Source organism: Pezoporus occidentalis, unplaced genomic scaffold, assembly GCF_034315485.1.
Source record: "Pezoporus occidentalis ecotype Australia unplaced genomic scaffold, CSIRO_AGI_Poc_V1 ctg213, whole genome shotgun sequence".
NCBI lineage: Eukaryota > Metazoa > Chordata > Aves > Psittaciformes > Psittacidae > Pezoporus > Pezoporus occidentalis.
This window is the reverse complement of record NW_026913997.1, coordinates 656,560-671,700: the sequence shown is the minus strand read 5'-3', so window position 1 is coordinate 671,700 and position 15,141 is coordinate 656,560. Positions and strand designations below refer to the sequence as shown.

The window sequence follows — 15,141 nt, the reverse complement described above, 5'->3', positions numbered from 1 at the left end:
TAATTAATCAAAATAAATACTAAAACAAATCTAAAGATTGGTTGTTTGGCCTTTTTGGAAATGGAGTGCATGTTCCAAGTATTGTGCAACAGCTGGAGCAGTATTGAAAGTTAGACTCATTTTCTATGAGAAAACTGAAACATTTGGGTTTTAATAATAAGTAGTAAGTTGTTGTACATTTTAGTTATGGGATTGCTGTATTCTAATACTGAAATTGGCTTCTCAAAAATAAAAATATTTTTAATTATGCATACCATTATGTAAATTAATAAAATATTTCTCTTTTTTGTCATTTATTAAGGTAATTCTGAAGACCTCACTTTTACAGGTTCTTGGGCAAGTAAGAAAACCTTCTACTACTAGACTGGTTTTTGTCAGTAGCATCTATAGAAATTTTCCTTTCCTCCCTTCCCTCCTATGGCACTTCAGATTCCTTCCTGATGCCAAGAGGATCGTTATTCAACGATCGTTTCAAACCTTCTCACTTGTCAAGGCATCCCATCCGGATAAATGTCAGGGCTCAGTTTTCAGAGGAGCAGAAAAGCACTCAAGCTCTAAAGAGCTAATGGAAATGTTGAGCACTTGACTTTGTGGTTAGCAGAATACCTGCAAAGGGATGACGCTGTAGGTCACTTTCACTTTGTTGCCTGATGGGTCAGTAGTGTTAAAACTTTAAAATGTATTTGGCATCCACTAAGTATTGGGGATGGGGAGGAAGAGTCTTAAGTAAATCCATATGCTCCTTCTCAACAAATTTTCTTTGGTTATCAATGAAGAATAGATTGCAACATTGATATCGGTAAAAATAGACCAGCCGCCTGCAGTTTCCTGAAATTGTAATGTATTTACATTACATTTGAATTGTGAAATGCAATTAATTTGCAAGCACCTAAGTGTAGTGCTAGGAATATTACTGACAAATTCCTCTGTTTGAATGTATGCATTTATATGAAGGGCTTTTCATTTGGTTGCTATTTTAGAAAAATCTGTGTTATTTGTACATTAATTATGACTAGGGACAGTGAAAGCCAGTCAAAACATACATGAAATTGCTTCCAAACATTCTTTACTGAAGAGCATATATATATATATATATATATATATGCAGGTTTTGCTTGGAAAGTGACCTTTTAATATTTTTGATTTATCTTACTGAAACACCATTAACATGGTACTGTTCCTGGAATTATTATTTTAATATTTATTTTGACTAGAAAAATAGCATTCATTTATAATTTGTTCATTAATTAAAATACATTTATGAGAGATCTGAGTATTTTCTGTAGATAAGGGTAATTGCCAATTGTGGTGATCAGATACTTATGTGTCTAAATAAGAAGCTATTTGAATCTTTTAAGAAAGTATTTCTAATCGTATTATCATGCTGGCTTCAAGATAGTATTTTTATGTGTGGTTTTCCTATATTTTTCTATATATAAAAATTATCATTATATCCTTGCCTTTCAGCTTATAAGGTTCCATGCTGGTGCTCTTCCGGCCTATATTGTTTCTAATATTCTTCTTACTTATGGAGGACAATTGAGCACATTGGTATCAACAGGTAGCTTTGTAGAATCTTTTTCTTTTATCAAGTCTTTTTAGAGAAGTTAGCCAATTTATTGTTGAAAAACTAGCTGACTGTTGTGCATTTTTTAATCTAAGTATCATTGAACTTGTGCATGTACTTAGATCTATGTTCTTCAGTTCCAGGTTTTGTTGATAGTCCTTCTAGGTTGTGGTGTAGCAGAATGTCTCCTTACTGTTTTACTCTGCTGCCCCTTCTTTGTGAATGATTACTGTTGCACAGTATGTTAGAATTAATGGAGATCTACTTAAATAATACATGTAAAATTTTAAAACATATTGTTAATATGCACAAAACACTTTATTTCATGCATGAAGATGAGAGTTGCAGACTAACTTTTAGACATCAGGCAAAATACATTTTTGTTTAAATTCCGGTGGTGTTCATAACCAACACTGTAATCTCTCTAGAAGCTCTGGTGACATATTACCTAAAATGGGCAATCTAGTGAATACAGGCCTTGATGATGGAGTATGCTGACTTGCAATACTGCTGTTAGAAAGTTATTTTGTTTTAAAGTAAACTTTCAAACCTTTGTCTGAATGTACTTTTTGTTATGTGCCTTCTTTGTTAAAATTCATGGCAAAATAATAACTATAGATGCTTTCTGTTCTTGATTCTAGGCCAGTGTTCAGACTTTTCCCTTGAACTAGTTAGGACAGCTAAACCCTACAAAGTAGAACCTCTTATAAGCATTGTTGTGTTTCTGCAGGGGTGAGTTTGCATAACTTATTTATTTAAAGCAGTTTCCAAACCAGAAATTTCAGTAAGAATATTGGTGGGGAGGAACAATATTTTATCTGTAGTCATTGTGATCACCTTGCTGTGATTTTGTTTGAAACACTGTTGGAGGAGGAATTGTTGACAGATATCTTACTGTAACAGCAATTGGAAATGAAAAGTAATACTGCTTTCATGTTTTTGGCAGGTTTAACTGGTTTAGAGAGAGATGGGAATCACTGTCACTACCAGAGATGGATGCTGCTGTACTGAGCAGTCGGGATGCATGGTTCCCCCTTGTGTCCCTGATTCTATTTCTTTTTGGGACAGGCATTGCCTACTGGAGTGGAGTATTTTTCTCTACATCTCTGAGACTCTTCTCTTCACTATGGTTAACTATGATGAGGTAAAACATTATTGTACTGTACAATTATGCTCTTTTAGCTGGTTGTGACCCTGTCAATTTTTTCTGTTTGCATCAGTGTGAATACTTGGGCATACTGAATCCTGCAATATATAGTTCATACCTGATTTTAGACATGTGGGTTTGTCATTGATAAGTACTAATGAAGCATGAATATTGCCCCATATTCCTTATTCCATGTTTCCAAAAAGGAATACAAATGGCTTTCTCATTTCTTTCACCAGCTGTTATAAAAGTGTTCAGTTTGGTTTTGAGGAAGGATTGTTGCAGAAGAAGCAACTGACCTGTTCTTTTCAGCAGCTCAAAAAATAAATGTATATAGTTAGAAAAGGGACTGTAAACACTGCAATCCACTCCTCATTATTTATAATTGGGTAAACTGCATTAAAGAACACAAAGAGGCTTGTAAAACAAAAACTTCTTGGATCTTCATTTCACTCCACAAGACATTAATCATGTTTAATCAAGAACACTGGAATGTTTTTGTATCGATGAGTACTCAAATATGAAAGTGACTTTAAAAAAACAAGAAAAGATAAAAAAATTTTGAAGGAGTAAATTAGTAAATTGGATAACATGCATGTTTGACTGTTCTGACACTAGTGAGAGTCTTCAGCTACATTTGAGTCAACTCTGTACCTCCAGAAAGTTGGTTGGGATGGACTTTACTCAGAAAATATCCACTAAATGAACTCTTTCTTTTTTCATTGCTAGCATTTCTGGTCTTATTCTACCAAATAATAGATGTGGTGTCAGCTGTTTCTTCTCAGCCACCTTGTTTTTAAATTAGTGGATGCTTCACTATTAGCTTTAAGTGACAAAAGGATGAACTTCTAAATTTTGAAACAGCTGCCTCTTAATTTTTAAGGGGTTTGGCTCAATTCATACTTTCTTCATGTAAGTTTTTGATTTCCGGCAAACCCCAAGAATGCCTTAGGCAGAGGCAGGAAAGTAGGATTTTTTGTGCTCACAGTAAGTCAGCTGGTTCATTTTGAAGTTCTAGTGCCTTACACAGTTCTAATGCCTTACACAGTTTTTTCATCCTCTCCTGAATTTTTTTTTGGGGAAAAAAAAATAAACATTTATTTTTCTACAAATCTCTCCAAAGTAGAGAGTATTCTCTTGACTTTTGTGCTGTGTTCTGAAATGACCTGATGGGCCAGCAGCAAAGAATTTTTTTGTCCTTTTCAGAGAGCCTTTTTTTGTGGAGGGGGTTTGTTTCTATGTGGGTGGGTTATTTATTTGGTTTGGGTTTTTAATATTTATTGTAAAGGCTTTTAAAATTGTATTTTCCAATGCTTTTTCTGTTCTCAATGCCTATTTTAATACTGGATATCCCATGAATGTCCAAGAAGTACAAACTTTTTCATAGTTCTATTGCACTTCCTCCCCACTGCATTCCCCTCATGGTCACACCTTCTCAGTTCATTTTGGTCATTTCAGATTCATATCTGCCTGTTAGTCATATCAGCTGGACCCCACAAACTTCAAATAAGCTTTTCTGTGCCTCAGACTATGAGTAAGCAGAAATTCCTGTCTGGGAAGAATGTTTGTCACAGAATTAATCTCTTGGAGATTTTCTGTTATATACTGTTTTTTGTATGATAACTGAATGCTGCAGTGTGGTAATGTGTCTATAGGAGTCACTTTTGTGATGCATCTGTGAAGCAATTAGATACTTTTCTCTTGGGCTGAACAGAAGAATTTGGTGACTGATCTAACTGCTGTCAGATCTGCTAACTGCAGATCTGTAGTTAGCATTACCTAATGTTTTATATTCAGTGATAATTCCTCTATGTTGCCCAAATGAAGTAAAAATAATACATTGCAGACATGCATTCTAGAATGCTTTTTTCAAGATAGTTTTGTTCATTTAATATGAAAGTTTTTCTTGCAATTACTTTATGTAGATGTTGGTATATGTGTTAAAATTTGTCTTAACTTTATTTTTCCTGTGTTTAATCAATATTCAGGAAAAATTGATTCTTTCCAGTCATTCATGAAACAGAATTATGTTTTATCTTTGTAGGTCTGGTGTTGTTGCAAAAGTGTAACAGCAGTTTTTGTTTCTTTTCATAGACCTCCTGTGCTTCAAAAAGATAAGTTGATTACACCCAGAAGACTCTGTGGGGCGTTATCCCTTGCTCTAGTTAGCTGGATCACTTGTGGTGCACTTGCTGTAGTCATTGTTTATCTTCAATACTTGTTTAAGGTACTGAAAGGCTAAACATTTTGAATTGAAAACTGAATTAAAAATTTAGTATGCTTTGAATTAACCCCATGTTAAAAGCAAAACTACAGATTACCATGGTTTGTGCTTAAAAGAAATGTTATTTGCATACTTGAAATAGGTCGGCTTTGAACTTATTAGACTTTTTTAATCTTGTAATTTTTAGAATTATTTTTCTTCTTTTGATAACACTTCTAAAGAAATGCACAGTCCTGTATGCCCACATATCATTGCAGTTTTTAACTTATGGGTAGGTAATGTTCTAAAATCAAAGACTAGTTAACTCCCTTGAAGAGAAACTTTAGCAAAGGTTTGACTTGATATGTTCTGTAGAATACTTTTTCTGTCTGTAAAGACTTCCCCCAAATCTTCATGGAGTAAAAGGAAGGAGGGTCTATATATTGTAGAACTAGGATAGTCTTATTTTATGTCTAATATAATCGTTTGTGTAGTGCCACGAAGATCCATATTTAGTCCCTGCCATTCAGTTTCCATGGTCTTCCTTGCATCAGAGCTTCTAACTTACCTGATTCACCCTACGGTTATATAGCTGTTAAATCAGCTACTATACTTAGCTACTAGGGAAGCATTGGAGCATGTGTCTGGAAGTAGGGGCACAAAGCAGAGCAACTTACAGGTGATCTGAAGCAGATAGGTGGCAGCTGAAAGCAGAGCCTGAGGAACAGTGCTATCTCTAATTGAGCTCTCTGTGACATAAGGTTACCCTGTGAAGGATGTCCCCATGCTGACAATACTTGCCCTTCTGCAGTAAATCTGATATGGTTCCTGTATGGCCCATTTATGGGTTTCTACAGAAAGTGAAGTAGAACTGAATTAGCAGGAGGAGGTGATGAGTATGCCAGTTTTTCTACTCTGTATTCTCTGTTGAGCACAGTGAAAGGGGAGAAAGCAGAGCAGCGTAAGTTTTCTCTCTGTGCTTGGAAATCCTTCTTTAATAGAGCACTTTGGGTACTGCTGATAAAAAAGGCAGAGAGAATTCTTGTTTTGCAGCTCCACTGGGACCCTGGAATCATCTAACTATAAAAAGAGACAAAAACTAACCCCATTTTTCTTTTTTTCTTCTAACTATGGCTTTTGTGTGAAGAAGCATTATTAAGAAAGCTGAACTGTTTGTTTTGCAGGTTATAAAACTGCACATGAATGTAAAATCAGAACAAAACACGCTCAATGGGGTAGGTCTGTTTCCTCGTCAGAACTGTGACCAAAAATTGCCTGGCAAACCTATGAATTATGACTTGTTATCATCTTGCCTTGGTGCAGTATTAACTTGTGCTGTGATGACTGGATGGCTGTAGTTTACTTACTGTGTGCATAATGTGAAAGAAAAGCCAGGGCATGAGTAGCCTGTTCCATTGCATGTGACCATGGCATTCCCTGTTCAAGATCACTGCAGTGCAAACTTGTCTGAAGTATCTTTAAGAAAATTTAATCTATGAATACATACAGAGCAACAATGGTTTTTGTCTAAATGTTGGGTTTTGATTATGCATGTCTTACCTAAAAGAAGAATTTCTAGGTAACGTCTATACTAAAGGTACATACTTTTTTTTTTTCAGATAGGTAGTTTGTGGAGTTTAGGGGGATTTTTTTAATCGGGGGATGACAAATACGACTTATTAGATGGCTATGGGCTGCAATATATTTTGAAGCTGTTTAAAAAGGAGTGAAGAAGCATTGAGATTTCATGCATTGTGAACTTAGTTTCTTTTTTCCAGTTACTTTAAGGTGTAAGATCTAAGATGTAAGCAGGTGTGGATATAAGCATTTAATACCTACCTGTTATTTTTTGCAAACATAGAACATAGTTTAAAAAAACAGTCTGCCAGAAAAAGTTGTTGATAGTTTTCTATGGTTTTCTTTGAGTGGTTTTTGTGTGTTTAATTTTAAATCCTCTCTTTCCCTTCTTCCCTGTCCATATAGTTTTATTTTGTTTCATTTGTGTGGTTTGGGTTGTTTTGGGTTTTGTGTTGTTTTTTTTTCTGTTGGAATACAGCATGTGCCAACTCATTAGTTTATCTATTTTATTTATTCCTACAGCTGATATTTTACTTCTTGTTGCAGTTGCATTACCTCCTGTATCTTTTCCCATGAATGATCATCTGTGATTTTTCCCCGGCATGCTTTATTACTCCTTTTATTCTGTTCTTCCTCCATCCAGAAACTCCATTTCTTATCACTGCATTGTCAGGGCATCTCCACTTTCTATTATTTTCTTCCAAAGACATATAAGCTATAAGTGCATGAGAAATTTCTGTATAAATCTAGATGCTTTAAATCTAAACTATTGAACTTTGTTTTTTGAGGCATAAACTGCAAATTTTCTTCTTAAAATGGAGGTGGTATGATACTGTTTTGATAGCTTTTCCCTCTCCCTGTTCTTACAAGTCATGATTTTGACTTCTGTCTTTTATTTTCAGGATTCAGGCTGCTCAAAAGAAACTTCACAGAACTCCAGGATACACACAGTCAAAAACCAGAGTTCAGTGGACAGTATTCCAGAAGCAACACAGTCTCTTTCCAGCAGTACCATTGCTGAAGCTGTTAACAGTCTTAAGATGCATGTTACAATTCTTAATTTATTCACATGGATCGTGCTGCTCAACTTGCCATCCTTAATTTATTGGTTAAAAAATCTCAGGTAACTTCTTAAATTGCCAGTAAGGTTGAAGAAAAGAATATGAAACTTGGAAGATAATAAAAAATGCTAACATTTGACTCTTAACATGATCAGCTACCTTATAATTAACAGAACTCTTTGATATTGTAATTGGATTTTTTCTACACAATCTGATTTATGTTATGGTATAAGTAGGTGTTAAGTGAATCAATGATCCATTGAAGAAAGTAATGCTTCAGAAAGGATTTAAAATCTGGCTGCAATTCCATATGTATTTCATGTGTGTGTGTTGTTATCAGCACATGCTTGTTCTCAAGTTGTTTTTTATTTGGAAGCCTAGCTTAGAAATAACATGCTTTTTAAACTGTTTCTTTGCAGGTACAATGTTAAACTTGATCCTGATCCATGTAGATCTACAGCTATTATCATCACATGCATTTTAGAAATTCTCATGAATTCAAGTTCCTCTGAAGTGAAATCAAGGTATTGTATGTAGCCTAATCTCCAGTTTTTGTTTCCCTGCTTTGTTCTTACTACTTCATTTGTGTGATAAAAGTTAATTTATGCTGCACAGACATATAACTGTTCAGCCTACACAGAGATTCATCAACTTGTAGGGTTAAATCTTAAAGACTAAATAAAATGCATGCAAATTACCTGTAGTTTACCCAACCTGAGAAAATCACCTCTGTTTACCACATGGACTTAAATGAAGTATTTGCTATCTAAACCATCGATCACATATAGTCTTCTTTAACTGTGACTTTTTCATTCATAATTCATTGAATCCTTCCAAAGGATACAGAATCCTAATGCATTTAGCAGTGGTTGTCAAAATGTTACAAGGAAAAGTGGATTCTAAACCAGTATACTTAAGTTCTGTGACTCCTCTGTATGGACACACTTGTGGAAGGAAATGTGCTTTCTACTGGATTAATAAGTTTTGAGCTCTTGTTTTTGTTGACAGTAATAGTGTTTCTTGTTCAGATATACAATTAGTCAGTGCCTCATGAAAGACAATGAATAATAACCAATATAGTTTATCCTCTTGACCAGTACCTGTTAATTCAAATGATGTAAAGCATTAAATCTTTGTCTTCTTTCTAAATGAATATATTTTTTAATTACATTTTATCAGTCTTTTGGAATAATTTTTCTTTCTTAGGCATGTTGTTATTGCCAGTTAGACCTATTTGTTCCCTTATTAAAAATTAACAAAGTCTTGAAATCTAGAAATTACTTTTCAAAAGAAAGTGAAACATGGTATTTGCGTACCTTCTGCATATGCGGCTACAAAACTGGCAATTTTTCTTTATATTCTTACAGTAAACTCTTGAAGATCACAGCTAAAGTTCCACTTCCCTTGTCTGTTGCGATGCTGGCCTTTGGACGAATGCATTTATACAAAGTACCAGACTTCGTGACTTTTTTTCTTCTTCTACACGTGCTGTGTTGTGTTGTGTAACATTTGTTATGCATAGAAAGAACAGCGCAGCCCAGAAACTGAACATTGGAGATGAGGCAAATTTCAACAAAGGAATGCCTAGGTCAATACCATCCTTAGTTTACATTCTATGGGAAAGGGGACAGAACTGTGAATCTTTATGGGAAGTTTGTGGTTCTGTTCATGTTGCTTAGAAGTTTTTTCATGGTGTTTATTTCCTGACTGTGAAAAGTAAGTTAATTAACTATTGTGTCTAAGCACATAAATCGTATCAGTGTAACATCTTGGTACTGTTAGCCTTGTAGACACTCTGGTATTTAACTACACTTCTTTGCTGAAATGGACTTTTTTTTACTCACTATGCCATACAGTGCATCTGTTCTGAACTTGCATCTCTTGCAGGTCTAAATTATGCTGGTTAAAACTCAACACATTTCAAGCACACTGTGACTATCACAAAAACTACACAACCAAGTATACTTTCAATCATTTTATGTTACATTTAAAAGCTGCCACAGTTGTGACTAGACAGACTAGAATGTACTGCTTATTTAAAACTGTTATTTCTATCAGATCATTTGTTCAATCAGTATGAATTGAACATTTGTGAGATTATTGGAAGTCTTACACATTTTACTTTTTGTGAGAGAACAACAATATTCTGTGTAGCTTTCTATTCAGGAAGGATACCAGCAGATTCATAAATAATTTGCTGTAATGTTGTTTTAAAACATTGTCAGTTTTCTCTGGAATTTTGTCAATTCTGAAATCACTCCTTGGACCTTGTCCATATGTAGAAGCTAGCAAACACTGAGGTATGGTGTGTTTTTATGGTGCAGTTGCTGTAAACACACTGTTTCCAAATAGACAAGGCAGGGCTTTTTTCCTCTTCTCAATCAGCTGTCTCATAACAAATATCCATACATGAAATTAATATGAAATAGTTAACAACAACTCATGCCCTGCCATACAGTGCTAACTTCCTCATGTGAACAAACAATTAATAGTGGGAAAAACTGACCATAATTTTTAGCTCTGTATAAAGTATTAGTGCCTAGATGCTACAGTGACTGCCATTTATAACAAATCCTAAAATACCTTTGTGTAAGGAATTCTGTCCCCTGGGTTTGTGTTTTGCCAACAGAAGAAATCTCAGTAGCCATTAGGTGATAATGATGCATTGATTTTGCATAGAGATGAGCCTACTATTTGCTTCTGCATTAGCTGTCTCCGCTCTGTCCAAGATAGCTGCTATCTTCATATGGAAATATCAGATTACATGAATAATAAGAGGAAATCTGCTACCTGCAGTCAATCAAGTATGTTCTTGATACAGTAGTACAGCCAGCCTGACCCATTAATTTTATGGTATCTCATTAATCTTGCCTGAAGTGCCTCAGTTAGTTCTAGTGTGTTGTTAGGGTCAATGAATTTGAGATGGCTGGAAAGAATTCGAACAGTAACTTTCTGAAATGAAGGACAAATGTGAAGTAAGCATGTGTTTCGTGTGCTTATATGCAAGTCAGCAGTTCAGATTATCGCTAAGTCATTCAAACTGCTTTAACTGTGTAGAACTTCTGTAGTTAACCAGACCACTGTCACTGCTATCAGTAATCTGTGTGCTGGTATTCTGGTCTTAACCTGTTTTAGAAAAGGTTAGATTATACATAGTGTCTATAAATGGGAAAAGTTATTTCAATAGATTATATCTTGATACTTTGTAGTCAAATGTATGCTACAGTATATGTATGTAAGATAATTTCTGTGTCTAAATATACTTGTAGCAAAATCCACCAGTTGGGTTAACTTAATAATTGCTGTTCAGACATACAAGAATAGAGTAGCTATTCTACTTTCAAATAGCTGTGAATGAAAGATGGTGGCAGCACTGCATCGGGGCTGGTAAAAGGCTGTCTGTGAAAGGATCTGATTTTTGTGAATGATAATTTTCCTTGGCCTTCACGATAGTTTTGGTATACCACTGATTTTGTTTTGTCATTTTAATGGGCTCTTTATGCACAAATGCATTTGTTGTTGTTTGTAGAACAAAATAATAATCAGAATAAAGAGAGCAGACGGTTCTCTCTGAGAGCTTAGGTGTCTGATCCCAACTAGATTTTCTGTATAATCAGAGGAGGGGGATAGGCTTAGAGCAACCCCAGAGAACAATTAATCCCCTTCTGAGAGAGGATGCCTAGTTGCCATTCTGAAAATGCAAGATTTTGCAACAGTCTGAAATTGTTTTTCAGGTAAAATATACTGATTGATTGTTATTACTTTTGGAGAAGAGACTTCTGTTATGTGAATGTCTGGTTCTGCCACTGTTTGTAATTATAATCGCTGCAGAAACATAGGCTAAACCAGTATAAATACTTCTAATTGTGTATATGAGGAAGTGTAAGTATCCCTTATTATGAGTGGGCTGCATCTATAAAACAGCTTTGGCAAATATATTGTAATGTGTCTTAGTACCTTTAATATTCCAGTTTCTCCTTTAAATTTTAGATTATCTAGACTGTGTGGGAGAAGATTGAGACCCAAATTAACTTGTAATGGATTAGACCTCTGCCCTGGAAGGGGAGATTTCTATTATCATGCAAACCCAAATTCTGTCGTTCTCCTTCAGAAGTTACAGTATTGATTTGGCAGACCCATTGTTCTTTATCCATGTGGATGTTCATCACATTTAGATGGAAATTATGCCACGTAAACATTTAGGTTGAGATTAAGCCACTATTTTCTTCTCTTGTACCTCTTTCTAATTTTTTATAAGCTATCAGAAACAGAATTTAAAAAAAAAGAAACAGGTAAGAACTTAAAGTACCAAATGTCACTGATTTTAGGTACAGCATATATGTACAGCAGCATCTTTCTTTGGCAGGGGCAGAGGGAGATTCAATAAGAAGCTTTAGTGACATCTCCATACGCTGAATTGCTCTTGAAGTCTGTAATATTTTCTGGCTGATATGATCAAACGTGTTCATCATAGTGTTATCACACTGCAATCATTGTAGCTACATCTATAGCTAACAGTTTATAAAAGGTCTGTATTTTTCTGGTGAGGAAAAACCATTACCTCTTAACTGAATTACCAAATGTACCTTGAAACTGAGTGAATGAATGTTGCCCAAAAGTGATATTTTCAGTTTTGATTTAAAAGTTGGTTGCAGTATGTCATGTTTCAGCATTGTGTTAAAAGGGGATTGTTTTTGGGGGCTTTGTTTTGTTTTGTTTCCAAAAAAATTGCAGTAACTGAAATATAAGTTAATAATATTCCTCAGAGTTATGCTCTCATTGTGGTTTTGAGTGAGCTGATGCATGTAGCAATTAATTCCAAAACATTAATTTGCAAAGTTTTAAAACAAATAACAAAACCCTAAACAAGGCAATAGTAATATATCACAGAAGACAGAGACAGCTTGTGTGTCTAAGTGAGCTTTTCAACTGTACCTAAGGTCAGCATTTAAAAATAATAAAATATATTGATACTTAAACACACCAAAAAGCATTGTTGCATATATCAGTGTTTAATTCACAGTCTAATTTTCCGTGTGTTTGCTAGTAACAAGGTTAAGGACTTGTTACTTAACTTTTGACAGGACAGAATGAAGTCAATTATGTGCCTGTGAATAAATGTAGACATGTGAGAAGCTTTCATTAGATTAAGCTTATTTCAATACACTAATGGGTGTATTTAGACTTTTGTCTTATTTATGCCAAGGAAGAAGACACGGATATTTACAGACCATCAATGCTCTGAGTTACTGAAAATGTTTTTGTAAGTGCTTATAGTGTCTGTACGATAATTGTACTGCTGTTTTAAGTCACTAAACTACTAGAAGACTGATGGCTGTAAACCAGACTAAATTCTAATGCTAATTTTCTACTTCATAATGAATGTTAGTCACTTAATTTACAGCTTTGACTCTTTAAATTTTTTTTTTTTACTCTGAGAGATAATCAGGCTAGCTTGTATAAGCACTTGGCACTGTACTGTAAAAGGTTTTTAAACTTTCATCACCATTCCTTTAGGAGAGACATACTTTTGTCACCAAAGCTAGATGTTGCTCTTGCATACCTCTGGAAATGTGTGCGGATGACAATTGAAAGCAGATTCAGTTTTATGTTAAAGTCAAATAGTTTTTCTACCTTTTTTTTTAAAGCCAGATCCTTAAACTAGTATTCGTAACAGAATCCTTAAAATCTCTGAAAGTTTATTTGAAAACCTTTTACAAATACTATGTTTTCTGATGTATATTCTTACTTATGGAAGAATGTATTTAAAGCTTTTAATCAGCTCACTTATCTTAAAGCTCAAACAAAATCTGTATGTTTCATCTTGTTAATAAACATTACTGCTTTAACAAATAAAGTTTAAGCATTTAAGGAGAATGTTCTATAGCTTTTACTTAAGTAGACCTGAGCACCTCAATTTTTTAGGTATCTAAGCATGTAACTGCCTTAAATTACATGCTTATTACCTTGTAGCATGAAAACCTGATTCAAAGTTGTGATGTTTTGACTTCAATTTCACTAGGTCTCCCTCTGCATTCTTAAATGCAGACAGATTTTGCTACACATGCTGTCCTAAACAAATCCGGTAAGCCTCTCTGCAGTTATTGGCAGGTTGTGGTCTGGATCCTGCAGGAATCTGTGTGGTATTGGAGCTAATTTTGTGCCTATGAAAGTCAGGAATGGCACACACAAACTTTTTATTTGGTGGCATATCATTCCAGTTCCTCCTTCTGTATGCAGCTGTCCTTGGTCTGCAGTATCATTCTGCTGTGGTAAACTATAATGTCACAGTAATAGTAGCGACCATGACTGCCTTAGTGAAGATACACAGCAGCTGTTCTGTAGACTGTTGTTCTGCTGTAGGCTGTTGAAGTTTGCATGTTTGTTGAAATGCCAGCAAAGACTCTTTTTTCCCTCCAACTTCAATCATTTCAGGGTATACATAAAGTGTTAAACATGCAAGTGTGTTGATGTTTGGTTTTATTAAACTTTAAGTGCCCTACTTTGGGCTCTATTCAGAATCCAGGCTTCAGTATTTTCCACTTACGTCACTTTGAGTGTGAAAACAGTATTCGAGACTGCAGCACCTGACAACTGAAATATTTTACACATAGTAGACACGACACATATAATTACAGTGCCAGACCAAAACTGAAATGTGAAATTCCTCACTGTGACTTGAAACTGGTAGCTTTCTAGAGCAAACAAAAGTACTGTGCCTTAAACCAGTAAATGAATACACTAACTGTAGCCTGTGGGCTTCTGTAGCCTTATATTCAATTTTTGAAATTGACCAAAAATATTTGTGTGGATCATACTGAAACTTGATTTGGGGAAAATACTCTTAAAAAATTATCTTAATCCCCTTTTACACTTACAGAAATGAAGATTTATGACAAGTCCAGTATATTTGTGGTTTGGAATCACACCAACCCAAATTATAAAGCTTTAGCTAACCTTAGTTTCTCAAGTCAAAAAGAGACAAAAAGGAACTAAAATATCTCAGATATCTGTCTCGACTTCAAAGTCTGTGTGTCAAATTATTTTTCACACATTTGTTCTTCAGTTTTGATTTTGACCCCACCCCATATTGGTACTATATAATACCGAGTCTTGAATAAAGATGCCATCTCAAAGCTTATTGAACTGTGGCATATTTAGATATGCACGGAGACTGCTTGCATGTCAGCTGATCACAGTAATTGGTTGAAGCAGTACAAATCCAAGTTATTAACCTTCTTTCACTGAGAACTAACTTGACCCTGGCTGCCATGATGCTGCTGTTGCTGTGGCACAGCAGATAACATGCAGTTTTTGTCTTCTCTGCTACTTCTTTCTGTATGTTAGTTTAACACTCTTAAAAACTCTTGTCCTGGTCACCTAACTTTCTCTTCTTTCTTTTGTGATGATGTTTCAGTAATCCTAACCACTGGTGAGTTTTTAGCTACAGGAATAGAGGAACAGTCTAGTATTAAAATCACTGAGAGGGCAGAGCTACCTTTAAGGCGATTAAATATATAATTTAATCGTATATGGTGATTAGTCTAGAAAAGCTGTGTAACCTAGGCCTAGCAACATGATTCCC

At 34.9% G+C, this 15,141-nt stretch overlaps 1 protein-coding gene across 6 annotated transcripts in view; it reads left to right on the top strand.

The window, feature by feature from the left end:
• Window positions 1-15,141, top strand: part of PGAP1 (post-GPI attachment to proteins inositol deacylase 1) — a 160,839-nt gene that overhangs the window by 22,414 nt on the left and 123,284 nt on the right. For 4 of the 6 annotated variants that reach the window (XM_062619649.1, XM_062619653.1, XM_062619651.1 and 1 more), the window contains 9 exons: window positions 302-340; window positions 1,468-1,561; window positions 2,209-2,299; window positions 2,514-2,711; window positions 4,809-4,941; window positions 6,102-6,152; window positions 7,398-7,618; window positions 7,976-8,080; window positions 8,924-12,489. In XM_062619649.1, coding sequence (XP_062475633.1) covers window positions 302-340; window positions 1,468-1,561; window positions 2,209-2,299; window positions 2,514-2,711; window positions 4,809-4,941; window positions 6,102-6,152; window positions 7,398-7,618; window positions 7,976-8,080; window positions 8,924-9,062 — 1,071 coding nt within the window. In that variant the 3' untranslated portion in view covers window positions 9,063-12,489. Of the gene's footprint in view, window positions 1-301; window positions 341-1,467; window positions 1,562-2,208; window positions 2,300-2,513; window positions 2,712-4,808; window positions 4,942-6,101; window positions 6,153-7,397; window positions 7,619-7,975; window positions 8,081-8,923; window positions 12,490-15,141 lie in introns of those variants that run through there. The other 2 variants (XR_009965034.1, XM_062619650.1) reach the window with 2 other exon arrangements.